A 21,952-nucleotide genomic window follows, 5' to 3' on the forward strand; every position below is an offset into this window, starting at 1 on the left:
GCGCCTTGCAACATTGGATGTTAAAAGAGCATGTTTTATATTTGTAGAACTAGGTCTTTCCGTAAGACAAAGCAGCTTTGTATCGAGTTTGCAAAACCTCACTTGGGAAATCCAATTTGAAAGTTAGATTGGCAAACTTTCCATTCGGTGCCAAGAGCACCTTAAAACCAGGGCTGCGTAAAGTAACATACCATTACCAGACATTTGTAAGGCTGCTCCTCTGTCAGCTCCGTACACTTTCACTTAACGCTGCTGGGGGCCGGTCAAGCCCAACTGTACGCTCAAGTTGACCATTTAGTACTCCAATCCTTATTTTAGACATCTGACTCATCGACTCGTTATTCAGTTGATGTGATCTGCAGTAGAACATACGTTAAATGGAAATGTTACGCTGTAGCCATTGTGGTGGCGTAGATTGAAATGCACTGTCCTGCCTCCGCGGGTGCACATTGATGCTTAGAGGTTACTTTCGACCTACGCAGTCGCTTGTACATGGTCATTCTTCTGCTTCGCTGGGGGTAATGTCCCAGCCCATGGCTGTTTCGCCCACCATGCCACCTCAGTTTACACCCAGCTATATTCTAATCGGACCTGCCAGGTGCTTTCTGAACCGGATCACAAGATGCACACACACATGCAACACACACACACACACACACACACTCGCACTCACCCACTTGCACACCCTAACCTCCCACCCGTGCAGACTCTGTCCACTGGAAGGTGTGGCTGCCTAGGTTTAGCAGTCTGCCGAAGGCCTTAGATTTAGCTGCTACGACTCACTGACGTAACACTTTAACAAGACCACTGGTAGTCCTGGCATGGATTAGGAACGCAGAAACCACAGGTTCCGCGCTCGCTATCTGACATGGGACGACCTGGGCTAATTACTCCTAAAGCCAACTTTCTTTTTGAATTCTTTACTGTATTTTGAAAGATGTGAAGCTGCAGCCGGTAAGGACTTGTCCTGCATCAACAAGACTGCAGTCTTCAGCTGAGACTGAGGTGCAGACCTGCAAGCACTATAAAGCCGCTTGAATCTTCTTCCTGGTGCCTAGCCATGCCGTTAACCACAAGCTCTTTGTCTTGCAGACCGCAACCTCAACCTCCTGTCCATGTCGGTCACAGTGAATGCTGTTGCAGGGGCTCTGAAGGGTTTCCTCACTGAGCTGCCTGAACCTTTGGTCCCTCACTCTCTGCAGCCTGAGCTCGTGGAGCACTCAAGTAAGTAGATTTCGCAAGCAGGGGGTTACTCAGTGGGTTTTATGTTATTAGAATTGTAAAAACTAAAGGCCTCTCTGGTATTTGGCCTGGTTATTTCCTCTGGGCAGTGTGCTCCCGCATTACCTTACAGACGGACCTGAAGAGACCTGGCTGTATCTCCTACCCTTTACCCATTATTTTCTTCTGTGCCCTTGGTAATTGATGGCAGGTCTGTTCTAGGCTGGATGGGCTGCCTTTCCACTCCTGTTATCCTTGTCACCTCAGCACAAAACCAGAGATAGAAGACGGGGGCGTAAGTGTGGCCGGGATTGCTGTCAATCTCAAAATTTCCGGTCTTCTGAGATCTTTAAATGTGAATGAGGGGTCATGGAATGAAGCGTTTGACATGGCTGACCATCCCCACTATGTCACCTCCACTACACTCCTTCCTCAACATGGAGAGGCTAGAGCTCCTGGATAGGGGCAGGAGTTTCTTCATCGACAACCTCTTGCTTTTGACTCATTTCCCCTCATCTTCCCCTCCCCACACCCAAAATTGTCTCAGTCCCACATTCTGTAGATGTCACTGTTAACATCACCTGACTCTCACTTTTAGACAGTCAAAGCAGACAGTGGATGTGGATCCACTGTCTACACTTTTCAAACCGGTTTGGGGCTGTTCACCTTTCAAGTGTCCTTTCAAGACTGCTCTCCAGACAGAGGGTTTGTGTAGAGTGATGCTTCTCACAGAGGTGTAGTCCAAAACCTGAAGAACCATAACAGAGGCATGAAGAGATGTCCTATGTCTGTGCCTGGCTATCAACCATGCGGAGCAATGATCAGGGGGCAAGATAAAAGGCTTGCCTCACTTAAAGGGTCCTTTTCACTTTGAGCAATAGAGACCGCAGCTCCACCCTTCACCCCTCCATCTACCAAACAGCAGTGCTACAGGAGGACTAATCAGAAACTCCTCTCAGCAAGAGGTGTAAAGGAATTTGTAAAGGAGCCGTGTCTTCTCTCCTTGTCTCCCTAAGAGTCTAGGTCTTCTTTCTCCAACTTCAGGAATGTGCGCAAAACACTTCCTCGGTCTGGAAAAATAACCCGACCTCCATCCTCTGCTCCAGAACGGGCCAGAGGTGTCTAAAATGGAACCTCCAGGCCTCTGGTACTCCTGCTCACTCATACACAAAATGATTGTACTACCCAGGCCACATACACAGTCATGCACAGCATACACGTGGAATGTTTAGTGTACAGAGGCAGAACTATACATGAGTGAGCCAGTAGGTTCCATTCCAGTGAAACTAACCAAAAATGGTTGATATTAGTTATGGCTCTCACAGCAGGGTATGCTGCCACAACTGTTGTACATGCTAACCCTAAGACAGGGACTGTAGCCCACTGTCAGTAACATGAGGGCATGCTGAGTGCACACCTCCAGGTCACACAGAACATCTCTCATGTTATAAGACAGGCCTAAGCTTTTGTGTACACACTGGATTAGAAGGAGGGTATGCCAGAATCAAAAACCAGGATACCAGCTATTCCCAGTTGGGCACTCACTGCAGGGGAACACAGCTGTACCCCAACCAGGAGACATTCCAGTCACAACAGTTGTTATTTAGAGCCACAGTGCCTCAAGTAGTGAAGGTGGGCCTCACAAATACGAATAATGTTTACATATAGGAACGTGGACGGTGCTTCCCTTCCCTGTGGTCTCCGATGCCCACCGCAGACTTGGGGATAGAAGGCGTGGGCTCCACTTACAAATAAACAATCTATTCTTCTAATGCTTCTACCGCTAGATTTTATGTAGACCCAACACTGTTTCTTTGAAAATCATCATAGTGTGGAAAGTACTGGTGCCAGCAAAAGGTTGTACACTTGAGGCAAAATAGATATCTGTGATTTTCCAAAAAGCGATGTCACTGCTACATACCTGTCCGACCTCTGCTTTTCACACCTCAAGTGTTCATGTGAATATAGACACACTTACAAAGCTTCCCACGGTCTTGTGGCACCTGATAGTGTTTGACGTTGTCTGTTCCAAGGGAAGTGGATGGCTGCACAATGTTGGGCGCGCCTGCTCCATGCCAGTGGAAAGGGCCTCCATGTTGTCTTGCTTGTTATTCGATGTTTCCTTTGGAAGGGTATAAATCTCTGCAATAAGCGCTCTGTTGTAAGCCAGACACTTGAAAATATCCTTGCAGCACAGACTGCATGATCCTCCATGGGCTCCATTTTATTTTTGAAAAACACCCCAAGAAAGGAGGGCTCTTGAGAACCAAATATCTTGTGGCTCTCTACAGCCTATGGGATATAGCAGTGGGCACTCACTTTAAAAAAAAAATCCTGATTGGTTGTCCAGAAACGTACATTAAAATTCAATTACCATGCCTTTACGTGGAACTATTAAAACGAGTGTACACGTTTGAGGCCTCTTTTAGCAGGGAGATGTTTGTGAGATGGTGGCCCATATTTGTACCTTTGGATCTTCTGAGTGTTGGGATGTAACATTCATGTGTGTCTATACATTCTGGCTCCCTCTGTTCAGAAGTAACGACGTTTCCACACATTCTTTGTGAAAGGACGTTTTTAGACCCCACCATTCTGGGTATTTGCGGAAGAGCCACTGCGCTGTAGGGAGGAAGTGAAATGTTGAGTTTCCTGATCCTTCAAACCTGCAGGCATTCCCAGTAGGTGGGAGAGCTTCCGCATCTTGAGTGACTGCCCGGGAGATCATAACGGGGATTTTCAGTAAAAGCCACCTCTCATATCCGCCCTCAGTCAGGTGTATAGAGACGCCAGGTGTGCCTGCACCTCGCTTGAACCAGAGCGTGTCCGCCCTCAGTCAGGTGTATAGAGAGGCCAGGTGTGCCTACACCTCGCTTGAACCAGAGCGTTTCCGCCCTCAGTCAGGTGTATAGAGACGCCAGGTGTGCCTACACCTCGCTTGAACCAGAGCGTGTCCACCCTCAGTCAGGTGTATAGAGACGCCAGGTGTGCCTACACCTCGCTTGAACCAGAGCGTTTCCGCCCTCAGTCAGGTGTATAGAGAGGCCAGGTGTGCCTACACCTCGCTTGAACCAGAGCATGTCCGCCCTCAGTCAGGTGTATAGAGAGGCCAGGTGTGCCTACACCTCGCTTGAACCAGAGCGTGTCCACCCTCAGTCAGGTGTAAAGAGACGCCAGGCGTGCCTACACCAGAGCGTGTCCGCCCTCAGTCAGGTGTATAGAGACCCCAGGTGTGCCTACACCTCGCTTGCACCAGAGCGTGTCCGCCCTCAGTCAGGTGTATAGAGACGCCAGGCGTGCCTACACCTCGCTTGAACCAGAGCGTGTCCACCCTCAGGTAAATAGACGCCCAACGTGCCTACACCTCGCTTGAACCAGAGCGTGTCCGCCCTCAGTCAGGTGTATAGAGACGCCAGGTGTGCCTACACCTCGCTTGCACCAGAGCATGTCACCCCTCAGTCAGGTGTATAGAGACGCCAGATGTGCCTGCACCTCGCTTGAACCAAAGCGTGTCAGCCCACGTCTGTCAGCATGGAGAAGCAAGGTGTGCCTACACCTCGCTTGAACCAAAGCATGTCTCGAACACTTGTGAATTCAAAGATGCCAGGCATGCCTACATCTCGCTTGAACCAGAGCATGTCCGGAACACTTGTGAATGCAAAGATGCCAGGCATGCCTACACCTCACTTGAACCAGAGCATGTCCGGAACACTTGTGAATGCAAAGATGCCAGGCATGCCTACACCTCACTTGAACCAGAGCATGTCCGGAACACTTATGAATGCAAAGATGCCAGGCGTGCCTACACCTCGCTTGAACCAGCGCATGTCCACACACACCCATAAATACGAAGGTGTCAGACATGCTTGATCCTTGCTTGAACCAGAGCGTAGGTATGGAGTTGTCAGACATGCTTGAATTTCGCTTGAGAAAAAGTATGCCCACACTCACTTGTGAGTACAGAGATGCCAGGCTAGCTAGAGTATGTCCACCCTCACCCATGAGTATGGGGATGCCCAGCATTTTTTCTTTGTATGGGCTGCTCTGTGGTGTTAATTTGGAAGCAGTTGTGGCAGCAGTTTCGGGAGGCAGACTAGCAGGAATGCTAGTTTGGGAGCAATGTTTGCAGATACAATCCCTATAATGTAAACAGATGCCTACCCCTCTTTCTTAAAATCTATTACCCTAAGGAATCTGGTTCTGAGTGTCCAGTTCTTTCCCCATGGGCCAACTAGGAAACAATGGAGAAAGATTTTCATCCCAAAACTGTTGGTGGTTTGGAGGCTGTGTTCCTACTAATGAGCTGCCCATCAGACCTTACTGAAAGTCCCTATAGAATTCCCATGATACGGATTTCTTCTCTTGGGCCTCCGGAGTCAGCAAATGAACATTCATGTGGGACGTGCTGCACAATGAGCTCTCTCTCGAACCTGGTAACTGAGGGGGGGGGGGAGTTTAGACCTGCATAAGTACATTAAAAGTTTTTGGCCTGTGACTGTGAATAATCAGTGTCCCTCTACCACATTCGTCCCAGATCATGGTTTCTGTGGTCCCCATGTTAGTCCTAGCTACCACTTCCTTTGGGTGGTGTGGTGGTACTTAGTGTCAGATCAAAAGATGCAAATCCTGCAATAATCTGCAGATAAGGAGTTGCCTTTCCTCCCTTCCTCAAGCCTGGGTTGTTCTGAAGCTGGTCTGAGTGTTCGAGTAGCTTTCGTAGCCAGTCGTTTGTATTTACTCATCCCTAACGTGTCCCATGTCTTGTATCTTTATGGCTGTCCCTAGGCTTCGACTACACACTCTAGACTACTCAGCAAGGCTTCTTTTGCGGACCCTGGTGCTGGCTCATTCTTTCCAGCTTTTTCTGCCCATGGTTGCTTACTCTTCTTTATTTCTTAGCACTGAATTATTCAGTCACCATAACAGTTTGTGGCATGTGTAACTGTCGATGCACATGCTGTGCATTCTCCTGCCATCTAGTGTCGAGTTCGTATTTGTGTGGTTTTTGTTGCTTCAAATAGGTCTTCGAGACACGAGGTTTAATGACTCCACCAATTGCCGGTAGTGTGCATGGACATCAGCTCCATTGTTTGTCTTTTGTCCTCCGTCTGGCTCAGGCGTGTCTTCACTGAACTCTGGGTCAAAGTCTCATAGAGGTGTCTTAAGGCCTGTTCGAACCCTCCAGACCCATCAGTATGGATCCTATCGTTCAGCTCGTCACGATTCCCCGTCTGGTTCGACAACAAAGATTTCTTCGGCACCCCGCTCTGGGCCTTGCCCTTTTGGGGCCTACTCCAAGTTTCGGCATCTGAGGATGTCCCTTCCGTGATGGAAATTACCCCGTTCCAGATCAGTCCTCAGATTGATGCCAAATACCCCTGGGCAGACCTCCATCAGGCCCATCAAGCTTGATGCCTCACCTCTCACGCCATGGCACAGCAGCAGAGCGACGGCACTCCCGACAGCAACGGCATGAAACCCCGAACATCTTTGGCAACCGGGCATTGAAATGGAGCCCCAAAGGGGAACATTGGCCACCAAAGCTCAGGTCCTATTCCCTGAGGCCAGCTGTGGCTCAGACTCTGAGGCCAATTACGTCCTTCCAATCTAGGAACAGATGAAAAGAGCTGCCATGAAGGACTTCTCCCACCTCCGCCAGCACTGAACATAGGCCGAGCACTTCCCTCAAGGGGTTTGAACATCGAACCCAGAAACCCAACATCAGGCTTCCGGTCCACCGCTGCCTGAAGGCCATGGTTGTCACCGAAAACACACTTTGGAGCCTGAAGCCATGCTTCTCGGCACCCATTGCCTTCGGTGACTCTAGTGCAATAAAAGCACTGTGGTGCTGAAGCACATCTTGGTGCCAGCGGTGCAGAAACTACCCTTTGTGCCTAAGCACGGGGCTCTGTCCTCATTTGGCTATAAGGAACAGGATCAGCCAATCCTCCAACTGCTCCAAGATTAACTCGATGCCTGGCAGAAGCACATTATGATCCATACCGAGACTAGTCGCATCCTTACAAAGCTGACACCGAAGAGGAAAGTGATTTTTCAGGAAGCCCTCGACCTGCCAGTGGTGCCACAGCCAAAAGTGAAGAGGTACCACCTAATCCACCAGAGCCACATCTCTCGCCCCCACCTCCTCTGCCTTCCTCCTCCCCTTCATTCGTCCTAACTGAAGAACTGCTTCGCTGTATGAGTGCACCATGTGTATCTTTGAATAAAATCAAGTTGCATATGCCCGACCCCCAACACTAGATGGCAGGAGCATGCACAGCAGGTGAATCTACAGCACTACATGCCACAAACAGATGCGTACAGGGTAAGTAACATTTTTGTTTTATGCAGCTTGCTATTTTCAACTGTATGGTTTCTCCCCTTGAATCTTATTAAATTAGTAAAAATTTTAAACAAGGTATGTAATTTCTGAAAATAATCATCCCACTGCATAATTTTGTATTTTAAAAGATGTTTCATATTGGTCATCACAATGTCTTTATCTCCTTCAGAAATAGTTGATAAAGAAGAGCGGTTGAATGCCTTGAAAGACGTCTTGAAGAAATTCCCACCCTCAAACTATGATGTCTTCAAGTATATAATCTCTCATTTAAACAGGTTAGCATTCTTCAGTGTTTTTTGTCATTGGTTTGCATTTGACTGTTTTTGTATGATGGAGGAGAGAAGTTCCTGGGACCTGAAGTCCTCTATTTTGTAGCGTGAATCTCTTCTAAATGAGGCTGTGGTGCATGGAGACGACTTCCAAACACTCACTCCAAAAGGCCTTAATCTCACGAATGCATCCAGTGGCAGGGCACCTGAAGGACAGAGACGAGCCGCAGTGACCCTACTCCTAACAAAACCAATGGCAAGGCCACATGATCCAGCCAACAACCTTGTACGTCGATATCACGACCAACTACAGGAACATGTAAAGCGAAGTAGGACACGGACATGCTTTGTGATTACTTCATCACAGGTTCTGGTCCCTCTAAGTGATATCCATGCTCAACACAGTCCGGGCCAAGGCAGCCGTATTGATGTGACCTACCGTGTGCTACTGGGTTTGATTGGTAATGCAGCTACCTTGTCAGCTGTTAGCAGCACTGTATCCTGGACATATGCTTGGGATCACTCAAGTTGGTGAAGCCACACCTCTGAACATATCAACTAAACCTCTCTAGTGTTGGGTTTGCTTTCTCCCTCGGATCTGGGTTTTCAGACGCTTTATAATTTCCCAGGCTCCTAGAGGTCTGGGGCGTTTGAGTAAGTGCGAGTTTCTCACTAAGATTTTGCTTGTACAGTTCTCTTCCTCTAAACAGCGCACGTATCTCTCCACTCTTTCGATCTCTAAATTGGGTATAAACGGAAAGAAAAATAACTGAAGCTGAAGTTACTGGATAGCTTGGGTGCCATTGAAGCCTCAGTGTTGTACAAAAATTATCCTGTTGCTTCTCTGGAATGATGGACTGTGAGGTCGCAGGAAGAGTAACTGTGGGATTAGGAGCAAAACAGTCTCTTAGGTGACTAACCTATTTTCTTGCAGCCTCTTCCCTCCTGTACTGTCCATTGATCAGGTGCTGGCACAGAAGCAACTTTCTGCAAAATAAAGGTTTTTTTCCTAGTGCTAACAAATCCTTCTGTCACACTTCATTCGGGGGCTGGTGCAAGGGTCACAGAGCAGACAGGCTGTTGAGCCTGAACCGTGGTGTTGCGGTTGTTTACCAGTACTGTGCTGGATTGCATCCTGCTATGGCTCTGCAAACTGGGCCAAGTACACCCTTTCTGCTCTTGACTGTCTAGGAGGAGCGAATGAGCAGTTGCGGGCTTCTCAAGGAGGTAGTGTGGGTGAGAAGCTCAGAACTGAACAGTCTACCAACAGACATATCAACCTGCTTTCCAGCCCAACGCTTTTCTTTTGCATTATCCTGGATAATGTCATACTACATAGCGCAATTACGGTAATCAGGCACTGGGCTGGAGGGCAGCAAGACCTCGGCAGACAATACAGCCCTCAAAACCACTGTCACATCACACCACTGCCTCATCAGAGCCACGGAGAAAAGCACAAAATTGAAACGAATCCACACCAACGCACACAACAGCAAAGAACTCTTCACTGTGATCAAAGAATTAATGAAACCCAGCACTGACACCAAGGACATCCCCCTCCCCAAACCCTCTGCGACAACCTTGTCACCTTCTTCCACCATAAGAGCGACAACAGCTTCCCAACACAGGACCCACCAGTCCCTCCCCCCGCAGCCACCGCACCCAAAGATTCTGGATCCCAGCCGACCCTGACCAACTGGACTACCCTCACCACCGACGACACCCTACGGACAATGAAGACCGCCCACTCCGGAGTCCCCTCAGACCTCTGCCCCACCACATCTTCAACTGAGCCAGCGACGCCATCACCTCCGATCTCTGCCACACCATCAACTGCTCCATTGAGACCATCAACTTTACTGAAGACTGGAAACACGCAGAGATCAACCCCTTGCTGAAGAAATCCTCTGTAGACCCGAAGAACCTCAAGAACAACAGACCCATCTCTCTGCTCCCCTTCCCAGCCAAAGTAATCGAGAAAGTCATCAATGCCCAACTCACCGAATTCATCAAGACCAACCACATCCTGAACCCCTCCCAATCTGGCTTCAGAAGCAACCACAGCACTAAGACTGCTCTCCTCGCCACAACAGATGACGTCCGCAATCTCCCCGACTGATGTGAAACCGCAGCCCTCATCCTCCTGGACCTCTCGGCCCCTAGACACCATCTCCTACCACACCTCCTGCACAAGACTCCACAACGTCGGTATCCACAGCAAGCTCTGGATTGGAACCTCTCCTTCCTCACCAGATGAATCCAGAGAGTCAGGCTCCCACCATTCGCATCCGAACATACAGAGATCAGCTGCGGTGTCCCCCAGGGTTCCTCCCTGAGCCCCACCCTCTTCAACATCTACATGGCCCTGCTAGCAGACCTCGTCAAAAACCGCAGACTCAACATTGTCTCCTATGCTGACGACACTCAACTGATCCTATAGTTACAAAGAACAATTTCCACAGTGGGATTATGGCAGGTGCCACCTGGATGAAAGACAGCTACCTCAAACTCAACTCCGACAAGACAGAAGTCCTCATTTTGGGCACCGCTCCCTACGCCTCGGACGACTCCTGGTGGCCTGCAGTGCTCAGAGCGCCGCCCCTACTGACCACGTACACAACCTCGGCATCATCCTTGATTCCTCTCTCTCTCTGTGAACCACCAAGTCAACGCTGTATCTTCGTCCTCCTGCTTCCACATGCTCTGCCTGTTCCTTAAGCTCTTCAAATGGGTCCCTGTCGAATACAGAAGAACAGTTTCCCAGGTGCTCGTCAGCAGCAGACTCGACTATGGTAACACACTCTACACCAGCATCTCCCAAAATCTCCAAAAGAAGCTGCAAAGAATCCAGAAAGCCGCTGCTAGACATATCGTGGGCATCCCTCGTCGCAGCCATATCTCTGGGCACCGGAGAGACCTCCCCCGGCTCCTGATCAACAAAAGAATCACCAAGCTCCTCACACACCTACAAGGTCCTCCACAACATTGGACCTGCATACCTCAAACACCCCCTCACCTTCCACACTCCCACAAGACCACTCTGCTCTGCTCACCTGGCCTTGGCCACCATCCAATGGATCTGAAAACCACAGCCAGAGGAAGATCTTTCTCCTACCTCGCCGCTAAGACTTGGAACTCTTCCTCTTCATCTCAGGCATCTCCCTCTCTGCCTCAATTCAAGAAGGACCTCAAGAACTCTTCGACTTCTTTGGCCATCCAGTACTTCGACTGAGCTGCAGAACCCCACCCAGCGCCTTGAGACCAGAACGGGTGATTAGCCGTGCTTTATAAGAATCCAGATTCATTGATTGATTCGGCTATGATCCTGTTTGCTGTCTTTTTTTTAGTTTTAAACCCAAGTGGAATGATACAAACCATTCCAGATTTAAGAGATCTATACTCAGTCCTGAAGACATTTGTGCCGTATGTTCACTCCTTATGCCACATTCTTATCTGACATGCTTATATAGGATTAGGGAGGTGCTTTGTAGCCCAACAGCATGGTCTCATCTTCTCATTTGTCCTCGCCTGCATCTGTCAACAATCATGATCTCTCCTCTCTTCAGAATAAACACATCCCATAACTCGGTGATTACCCTTAAACACACCAAAGGAAGGCTTTTTATAGGATTGCATCTCATCTGCCGAGTCGACCCTCTAGCAGGCTATTGGCTAAATACAGACCCCTAAAAGGATGACTCAAGGCCTCTGTCTCAATTATTTAGGGGCTGCGCACCCTGTGGTCATTGGAGCGCAGACATGAAGATGCTGGTCTCAAGTCTTATTCCTTTGCGGAGTTATTTTCCAAGGGTCTAAGTGTGCAGTGCCCAGTGGTACCCAAAAAGGTAATTTCAGATAAATAAAATTGAGGTCTTTTTCATCAGTTGTATTACCAGATAATAGACCGGATGCATACTGTTGGTTGTGATGTGCTTGAGTTGGACTAAAGCCGATCAGGTGGAATTGTCCATTGATGGCTCATGTTTCTGTAGAACAACACGTAAACCATCACATCAAGCAGGTAGTTGTTTTTCTGAATTTGGTGCTTGTCTAGGTTGTAGGCTTGTGTGTGTTGTCTTGGCTGACAAGATTTGCATCGGACTAATAGGCATTTCTCCTTCTGTTTTGACAATTTCAGATACCTAAGGAGTCAAAATTGTCAGGGTTTATTTCACTTGAAGAGAGATGCAGACTACTTGAGTAGACCTCTAAAGCCGAAAATCCTAGAAGGGTTTCTAGTGAGAACTCGAGTAGTGTATACTTTATTCATTTAAGCAAATTTGGGAGGAACTGACATGGTGTCTTACAGCGACCGCCAAGCACTAGATAGTGCAAGGTACCACCTAAGCATCAATAGAGTCCAAGCCTCTAGTTGGTTGCTGTGGATCAGGAGAACATTGGTCCTCGAAATTTGAGGAGGACACTTAAGACAATGGAAGGCACAAAGTTGTCATGGAAAGTATCAAATATATCTGGGTTGAGATGATGCGAAGAGTGTAGCCAGGTCCTGTTGATTCTCTAGTGTTTCAATTCTATGAAAAGAATGATCTTTGACACTTTCTTGAACATGACACAGTTCAGTTGAACTCATGCGGCTGGGTCTAAGATGTATTATCTTGTTGTACTTCTAATTCCTCATGGCTCGGTTTGTTAGAGGCCCTTTTCCTAAGAAGGCCTTGTGCATGAAGTGTGCTACCTTGAACTTTACCCTTCCGTAGGTAAGGGGCAACAGAGATGCTTATGCTCCTTTAGGTTCGGGCACATCCTAGCTGCCTGATTCTGGATTTTTTGAAAGTTTTGCATTTGAGGTTTTGTTAGGCTAGCGTAAACAAAATGACAGTATTCCTGTCTTTATCGGATTGAGCCTCTTGTCAGTTTGATGTGATGGTTGGTCTCTGAGAGGTTGAACTTTGCGAAGCGGGGTAGATGGTGTTTTGGCCAAGACATTTATCTGACGAAGATGACAGTCCCACATCAGAAAGAACTCCAAAACGTTGTTTTTTTCTGGTTTGGGGTCGTACCCATTCACAGAAGGTCATGTGGAAGGAGAAAGTAGGTTAGTGGTTAGCGGGAGGCACTGTCAAAGATGAGGACTTCTCTTTAGCCCTGCTCTGACAGGAGGTTTTCATTTCTCCTCATGAATTCTTGGAGGACATACTGATCCCGCATTTCTTTATTTGGAGACCATCTTGAGCTAAAAGGCTTCCCAGGTTACGTTTAACAAGCAGCACATAAGAATCTAGCACTGGGCGGCGAATCTAGCACTGGGCGGCGACAACATACAGTACTTGGAAGAGTGGAATAAGCTAGAGATAAGATTGACTCCTAGAACCTTCATGGTCGTCGCCTCTGACAAGGACGTGTGCCCTAGTTGCCCAGCCTTAATTAGGACATGAGGATATGACAAGTGAACACTGTATACCTTGTGTGCTCGGTAGGTACAATGGTTTCAGCGAAGTTATTCAAGACTTATTAAAGGCTTTGAAGCACTCAGGAGAGTGGCAGATCTTACATTACCACTGAGGTCACAGTCATGAGGGGCCCTGGGGATTGCGTGTGTGTGTGCGTGTGTGTGTGTGTGTGTGTGTGTGTGTGTGTGTGTGTGTGTTTTGGAAAGGGAGTGGCCGGGAATGTAAAGAGTGATGAGCAGCACAAGACTTCATGGAAGAGTAGGGGTGGAGCAGAGGGTGGGTTGGTATGCTGCAGTGAATAACTCCATCTGTGTCACTGTTGGATCACCTGAATGAAGTCACTAGCTGGACGTACCCGAGCTAGCAGAGGGAAACCACCCCAAGACCTTTGTAAGGGTGTCACATGGACTTCTTTGCACAGATTCACTATACACCTTCCTGTGCAGATCCTGACCAGAACACTCTTGAAACATTGTGGGGGTCATTCTGACCCTGGCGGTGCTTCATTTCCAATTCTGACCGCGGCGGTAAAGCCGCGGTCGCACCGCCGGGGGCGGTGGTGTCCCGCCGATTTTCCCCCGGCGGTGATAATCCGCCAGGGCAGCGCTGCCCTGGGGATTATGACCACCTTACCGCCAGCCTGTTTCTGGTGGTTTACACCGCCAGGAAGAGGCTGGCGGTAAGGGTTGTCCTGGGGCCCCTGGGGGCCCGGCCTGCTTTTCACTGTCTGCATGGCAGACAGTGAAAAGCGCGACGGGTGCAACTGCACCCGTCGCACCGCCGCAACACCGCCGGCTCCATTCGGAGCCGGCTCCTGTGTTGCGGCCTCATTCCCGCCGTGTGGCGGCCAAATGGCGGTTCACCCCCTGTGTCTTTAACACCTCACAACACCACAGCCCATATTTGCATTTTGGGGGACTGCGTTCGTTGTTGTTGCCCATACTGGCCCATTAGCTTTAGACTTTGGGTGTAGTGCTAGATTGCCTAAGGGAAGGAATACAACTGATTCCCCAAAGTTTGTGGCCAAAGTGTTGCATTTCAGATGTATTGTGTCACTCTTGCCAGGCATCGTTACTCAGCGTTCTTATTGGGGTACTGTAGAAACTGGAAGATTGTTACTTCGGGAAATTGAATAGGTAGGTGCCTTCTGTGTCTACTAGGAGTTCTCAAAATCTGGGAATTCTAGAGTTCTCCCTTAAAGGGTACATTTTAAAAGCATTGATATGGTTGCAAATGTACATAGCAACAGTGGGAAATGGGACAATGTTCAGCTGTTGGCACAAAGATTGTTTCCTGTGGAAATTCAGAGGATGCCGACTGATTGTATCTGCACCCATCTGCTGGTCTCATGAGGAATGATCGTAGAATTAATATTCGTTTTCATCCCTTAAGCGGCTAATATTGTTTTTTTTCTCTCTTCATTTGTAGGGTTAGCCAGAAAAGTAAGACCAACCTCATGACTGCCGACAACTTGTCCATCTGTTTCTGGCCAACGCTAATGAGACCAGATTTTGAAAACCGAGAGATCATTTCTACCACTAAGCTTCACCAGTCTGTGATAGAGACCTTCATTCGCCAGTGCCAGTTTTTCTTCTACAATGGAGAGATTGTGGAGGCCTCGAACTCTCCGGCCTCCTCAACACCTCTTCCTAGCACCGGTCAACTGGTGGAGCCATTGGTGCCTCTCCACCTGCCACCGCCACTTCAGCCTCAGCTCGTGCAGCCGCCTCTGCAAGCCGACCCTCTGGGAATCCGATGAAGAGGAGCAGTGGTACTGCAGTCTGAGAGCATGATGTCGGCCACAGGCTACGGCTTCAGGTGTGGCTTGCGACCCGTTTGACCACACAGTGTCCCTCGGCACAAGGAGAAACATATCTTGTATTCCTCGGCTAGTCGTAGTGCAGATCACAACTGAGTGCCGTCAGCACGACATGGAAAGGTTGCAAGGTTTTTTTGTTTTTTGTTTTTAAATTCTTTTTAACCCAATTTGAACTTGGGAAGAGTAGAGACCCGCCGCTGCATGGACCTGTATTGCAATCACTTTATCATTCCTGTGGTAATCCTCTGCCACAATATATTGTGTATACAGAAAATAAAGATTTCTATAGAAACAGAATGGTTTAAGCGGTAAATAAACGGATTAAGCATTTGTTGCTTCTACAGCTTCTCTGAGGCTATACTTGTTATTTAATTGTATTGTACATTCTGTGGCAATTTAAGTCCTATTCAGGCTTTCAGTGTAGGCCGAGGTCTCTCACCCTAAGGTTTGGGATGAGGTAGGTCACTTGTCAGGGTATGTGTAACAAGGAACATTGAAACAATTAGCGCTACGCCTCCAACAAATAGTGTGCTAGCTAAGACAGTTTTAGAATGTCTGATCTTATTGGTCAGTGTCTGCATGTGCAAAGGTTCATGGGAGGCGCCCGTCTAACATCTCAGCGGGTTTAGTTAGAAAGTCTTGTGAGATCTTGCCAACGTACATATCCCCAGTCAGCAGAGCATTGCACAGTGCAGGAATTTTGGATTATACTCTGGCGAGATGAAGAGTGCGTTCTTATTTCCTATGATTCCTCATATTCCTGGGTGATTGATGCGGTGCTTGTGCCTTGCGCCCACAAGACAACTCCTAGGATCTGCAGCACTTTGGACTGTCACCCCATCACATGGACAAACATGCACTGTTACAACTGTATGTAAGATGTTCCTGTTCTGCGCCCTCCTCCTGCTTGGAATGTAAACCTGTGGATGATCAGATATTGGGGAGGTGAGGGGGTGGGGGTGGCGGTTCAGCTTATCGCACAAAAACATCCTTGTGAAGAGTGAGTAAATGACTATACCTGTAAGACGTTAAAGATGCCACTGAAGAAATTTTATTTTCATACCGGTCTTCAGATGTTTTTTTTCTTAATATACTATTCATCTGTCGCCCTTCTGCATGTGTATGCCATCACTATTGGGTTTGTCTGTTTGTTGGTTTTCAAATGCCCTCTCTTCTGTTCCTGGGGATATGGGTATCCTTTCAGTTCCTGACAGTTCATGCCATTTTTGTGTATATTTCAAACTTGTTTTTATAAGTAATCACAAAATCGACTGTAAAGGCAAAAATGCCTGCGTTTTACATAGGGCATGATTAATTTTTATGTTTATTTTATGTGACCCATAGCAGATTAAGGAGAGAAACCATTTCATTGCTAACAATGTAGCAATAAACGTTTTGGGTACTGACCAGTAACCTCTTTGGGTGTGTCTGCGCGTGCATATATGTATAGATCTGTTTGTATTTATGTACATATGTATGTATGTATACATACGTGTATATATACATAAACAGTTATATGGCTTTTCTGTGGTATGTTGTACTAAATAAATATTAATGTAATATTTTGGGAAGGGGGGTATGGCATCATGCCCCCATTTATACTATAAAAACAGTTCTTTTGCATCAGTACAGATTTTGTTGCAAGAGGATGTTGCTGCTTTTTGTCTGAGGCAGAAGGGCTTTAGTGTGGGGCATCCAGAGGGGATGAGCTGCAGTCAGGGTCAGTGGAAGGCCACAGATTCTCTCTGCAGTCTCTCACCTTCCCTCAACCTATAGAAACAAGACTATAGGATAAACACCATCTACTTGTGCAGCTGCTAGGCGGTGTGTGGCTTTGTCTATTGCCACCGCATGGGCTGCACAAGACCGTTCGAGGCTGTGCTTTGCAGTGTGGATAATGTCCCTGTCTGACCTGCACTAGGCCCTCCTGGGCTTTGCTTAGAGCTGTGGATAACTGCGCCACCAGAGCTGTGCAAGATCCTGCTGGGCTGGGCTTAGAGCTGTGGATAATGTCCTTGCCAGAACTGCGCAAGATCCTGCTGGGCTGTTTGGAGCTGTAGACCATGCCACTGCCTGAACTGCGCATGATGAGCTGCACAAGTTCCTGCTAGGCTGGGCTTAGAGCTGTGGATAATGTCCTTGCCAGAGCTGTGCAAGATCCTGCTGGGCTGTTTGGAGCTGTAGACAATGCCACTGCCTGAACTGCGCACGATGAGCTGCACACGATCCCGCTAGGTTGTGCTTAGAGCTATGGATAGATAGCAGCACTGCCAGAGCTGCGCAAGATCTCTGCACTTGCAGCGTTTGTACAAATATCCATTTTTTACTTTGCCTATTTTAGTTACAGTTGTATAGACTAACCTCTGGAAGTGTGGGTTCTGCAACTTTTAGTCCCTCCTCAGATAATTACAGATTGCCCTTTTCCTTTTCTCTTGCACCAGACATTTCACTTCTGATCACCAGAACTAAATTTGTAGATGTTGGGAAAACGGGGTGGTTTACATTTCACTCTGCATCTGTCAAAATGTATTTGTTTTATAATTTAACCCAATATCGTCTTATATATTCTTGAAAATGATACATTTTTTCTAGCAGAAGAAAATATATTGTCTATCGCCAAGCACAGAAAGAACTGATAAAAAGTACAAAAATAAAGTTTAGTTTCTCTCCGGTAAATGCAGTCTTGTTATCTTGTTCTCTTTGACTTGTAGCCACTACTGAGATACTTTGGGCTTCACGGCCCGCCGAAAGGTTTTACTAGCAGTTGCAAGGAATGAAGTATTCAAGCTGTGTGTTTTAGGAGCCACAATAATATGCAGGGGATACTGTGCTCCTGCTGTTCACTTTTAAAAACTTGTGTGAACTTTTAATTGACTTGCATCACCGTTACAGGGCTGACCGTTTTTTTACCCTCCACTCCTCAGCGTAGGGACTTCGTGGCACCTAAGTGAACAGCTATGTTTTTCTTTCAATTTTGTATTTCCTCCAGAGCTTCTCCGTGGTTTGGTACCTTGGTACAATGGTGCCTGCATGAAATCCAAGACATCACGAGCATGGGGGACTCACTATCCTGGCTGAGTGATTTGGGGGCTACCAGAGCGCCTGATGAAAGTGAAAAAAAATGTTGTAGCCCCTGCATCAAATGAAGTTGTAAATACTGTGAAATAAACTGCTCTTGAGGTGTCCAGACACTACAGCTCTCACCAAGGCTACTTCAATTGTTTTGGCATATAAGGTTTGACACTGCAAGCCCTCCTCATCTCCCCTTCTCACGTCTTGCATTGATTATTGACCTGGTCTTAACTTTGAAATCCCAGCCTGTTTGTAGTATTTGTCTGTACTTATGTACATTCTTTACTAGGACCTGACACTCTAAAGGTTGTGTTTTTCTTGCTTAGATAAAGGCATGTTTATACAGTGTCTCTGAGAGGCTAAATGCTTGGTTAAGCTGCCTTAAATCGTTGTAGCAAGCACCAGAACAATATGGTCATGTTTTCTTGCCAGGCATTGAACAATAAAATGTATGATCTTAGCCCGTTAGTGTTGACCTACTAATGATATTCCAATTCTTGTTGTGTGCCTGAAACAGCAGTTATCTTCCAGGGGATCCTCACCAATAGTCATAAGCACTGCCCTGCATACCAAAGCACGTCTACAAATTATACACATATGTATAGCTAACTTTATACAACAGTACATTGCATATATGATTGCAGCCTAAAGGGAGACTAAAATAGCCAAATTTAATTTTTATTGTAAAGAAGCCAGTCACATAAAAACCAGTCACTGATTGAAAAGTGGCCATAGAGAATCTTTCAGAAACCTTTTTTCCTAAGGAAATAGAAAGGGAATCTATGACCTTGTTAGCTGATAAGCTGCAATGCGAAACATAGTAAAGAAAAACTGGCACTGTGTCTTTAAGAACCTCACAATAAACCCTGCAACCCATCATGCCTCACTTGTGACAGGTCTGTTAATTTTTCAGGCTCCTGGAGACAGGATCCTGGGGCAATGAGCTCTGCCTATTTGGCAAAAAATAAAACTTATAATTAGAGATTAATTCTACATCTTTTGACAGGGTGCTTTCAGGACCTTTTTTGACAGAAATATTTATGTTTCCAGTTAAAAATGCCTTCACTTTTTGTTAAGTGCCCTTCCTGTGGGGAAAAGAAGGCACAGTCTGATTTCCACAGAGTCTCTATACTGTGTCTATGATTATCATTCTCCTGAGTCCTTCACTCATTGTCAGTCCTTCTCAAGAAGAACTTTGAAGGATAGACAGAAGCTTAGACTACATGGGAAAGTAGCTTGGCCATGCTGCCAGAGGCTTCCGGAAGCAGTGAAGAAGGTCAGTCTCCTACCAGAACGTCGCCTTCCAGCTGTGACTGCCTCCCCTCTGATGTAGATCCAAGGAGAGGAGACATCAGAGGAAGAGACTTAGAGAAAGAACCCTGACGGTGACAGTCGAAAACCCTATCGACTTCGAAAACACCACCTTTGGCAGCAAGGCCACCACCATCGACTTAGAAGCCACCTCCAATGACATCGAAGCCACCTCAATCGAAGTCGGTTCCATTGTCAGCCCGAACAAGATCTCTGTCAACACCTATCCAAGTTTCTTAGAAAAGAGCGAGTACCTGCCTCTCCAGGTTCATATTAATCGCAGACATATTCACCTCTCATCATACTCCTATAATAGCATTATCTGGTACACCTTCACCAGGGGGAGCGACTGACGTGAATCATGCTTGAACATTTTCTCGAAAGCTAATGGTGCGCATTAATATACAGAATACAGTCTCACATGGCACCCCTGTTTGAACTCTGTTTGATACTTGGAGTTTGTTTTTCCAGACCATAATTATGCCTGGACTTGTTTGTTCCTAATCACCAGCTAGATCAGTTTCACAGCATGCTAATGACTCATGAAAGAAACATGTGCAAAGCCAATCAAACTTGCACAATGAGCTCCCCCACAAGCCTTCTAAAATGCCTCATCGTAATGATGTAAACACAAACCAACTCTCACCACATCCTGAATGACTCATCAGTAAGGTGATAAAAACAATCAGCCACATGCTTCTAAATGACTCATCGCCAGATGGTAAACACATTCAGTAATCATGAACATTCTAAATGACTCATCACAGACCAAAGACATAAACTATTTAAACCCGCTCCAACCTTCAAGCACTGCTTTGCCTTGAGAATCCAGAGTCTGGTCAAGCCTCCTCAGACCCTCAAATAACCTAAGTTCAGAGAATCTACTCACTGCGATGAAGTTTCTTCCAAAGACTGGAACCTTCTTGCTTTACTCCCGGACAGGTCGACATCTGTAGGAAACAGACAAGATTAAAAGGTGAACTCTAACCGCAAGGCAGCATGCATTGATAAGAAACAGAAATCAGCACAAGTGCCCTCGGCCGCTCCCCCCCTCATTGGATTGCGCTAGTATCGGGCAGTATCTGTTGCACTGAGCCTTCCAGAAAGGAACCAATTTGAAGAAGTCAAGTATTTCGCTGACAATACCCCACAACCAGATGGACTCGGCCACAATTTACATATACATGTCAAATCAGGAGGCACTTCAAGCCAAAATGTGAGATTCTTTTCATAGAGTACCAGTAAGTTAGTAGTGGGAAAACGTTCTTGCATGCATAGTCAGTTTACTGAGACACGCTTAGACTAATAAGTTCTTCTACTAAAACAGAATTCTGTATCTGTCCCTAGAAACAACTCATCCTCACGACTACTAGCACAACCCTTCCTATCACTCCCACAATATCCAGTTAGTTTCCATCACGCCTCCTACAAGAAAATCTTCAACTGGATACAGGGCCAACTAAAGAACAAAGAGAAAAGAGGTGAGTCCTTATCGTCCCTGCAACCTAAAATGAACAGCTCCTCTTCTCAGGTAAGAGCGTTCCATTGATCCTGACAGTGACATCACCGGAGTTCTTACCAAGTTTCATAACATCTTCAAGGCTTTCACCTAGGATTTCTCCTTCTTAGTCACCGCCAGTTCCTTCAAGACCACACGAATGTATAAAACACAACATCGTTCAAGATCAAGACCTGGATCCCGAAGGTCTAGCGAAAGAAACACATCTCGCTCTTGATCGTGAAGTTTTACTACAAGGCCTACCAGAAGGCATAGGACAAGATCACCATCATGGAGAACTACCCCAAGATCTTCTATCAGAGATTACTTGCCACTCTGTCAGATACACCTCCAGGTAGGGTGTCATCAGTAGATGATATGACTACATTTATCGATGTTTTGGTAAGACGAGCGGCAAAATAAAACATTGCGATGTCTACTCCTACCATATCATTGATTATCTTTTAAGTGCTACATCAGAGGGCATCATCAGTATCTCCCCTCCCTCTAGTTCCTGGTCTTCTTGAACCTGCAGTGCATGTATTTTTAACATTTGCAACAATAAAACCTGCCCCATTAGCTCTTAAAGAAATATAAGCCTCCTGATCAGGACACTCTATTTCTCAGATCAGACCCTCCCCCAGATTTTGCAATTGTAGGTACTACAAGGAAGTCTCACATAGTGGAACCTTCTTGTATACCACTGGATAAAGGGTGTAAGAAAATAGACTCTCTGGGAGGAAAAATGTGTGGAACATTAGCTTCTACTACAAAACCAGCTAGTGCTAATGCCCTTTTAAAAAGATATGATCAATCCCCCTGGGACTCCTTAAAGGGTTACAAACAAGCTCCCTAGAGAGGATAAGCAAAAACTTCATGAAGTTTTCAGCGAAGTATGCTGGCCTGAACCCTAATAATTATCTATGATGCTGATATCTCAGATTTGACCTCTCATGGCTGCTGCCATGGTAATTGCACTAGAAGAAGCTTATGGCTCAGACGAACAGGTCT

At 46.8% G+C, this 21,952-nt stretch overlaps 1 protein-coding gene across 2 annotated transcripts in view; it reads left to right on the forward strand.

The window, feature by feature from the left end:
• ARHGAP5 (Rho GTPase activating protein 5) overlaps window positions 1–17,736 on the forward strand; it is a 259,051-nt gene extending 241,315 nt beyond the window's left edge. For both annotated transcript variants that reach the window (XM_069209095.1, XM_069209096.1), the window contains 3 exons: window positions 1,093–1,224; window positions 7,731–7,836; window positions 14,670–17,736. In XM_069209095.1, the coding sequence (XP_069065196.1) occupies window positions 1,093–1,224; window positions 7,731–7,836; window positions 14,670–15,000 (569 nt within the window). In that variant the 3' untranslated portion in view covers window positions 15,001–17,736. The remainder of the gene's footprint in view (window positions 1–1,092; window positions 1,225–7,730; window positions 7,837–14,669) is intronic.
• Window positions 17,737–21,952: the final 4,216 nt, after the last annotated feature.

The sequence above is a fragment of the Pleurodeles waltl genome, chromosome 9 (assembly GCF_031143425.1).
Source record: "Pleurodeles waltl isolate 20211129_DDA chromosome 9, aPleWal1.hap1.20221129, whole genome shotgun sequence".
Taxonomy (NCBI): domain Eukaryota; kingdom Metazoa; phylum Chordata; class Amphibia; order Caudata; family Salamandridae; genus Pleurodeles; species Pleurodeles waltl.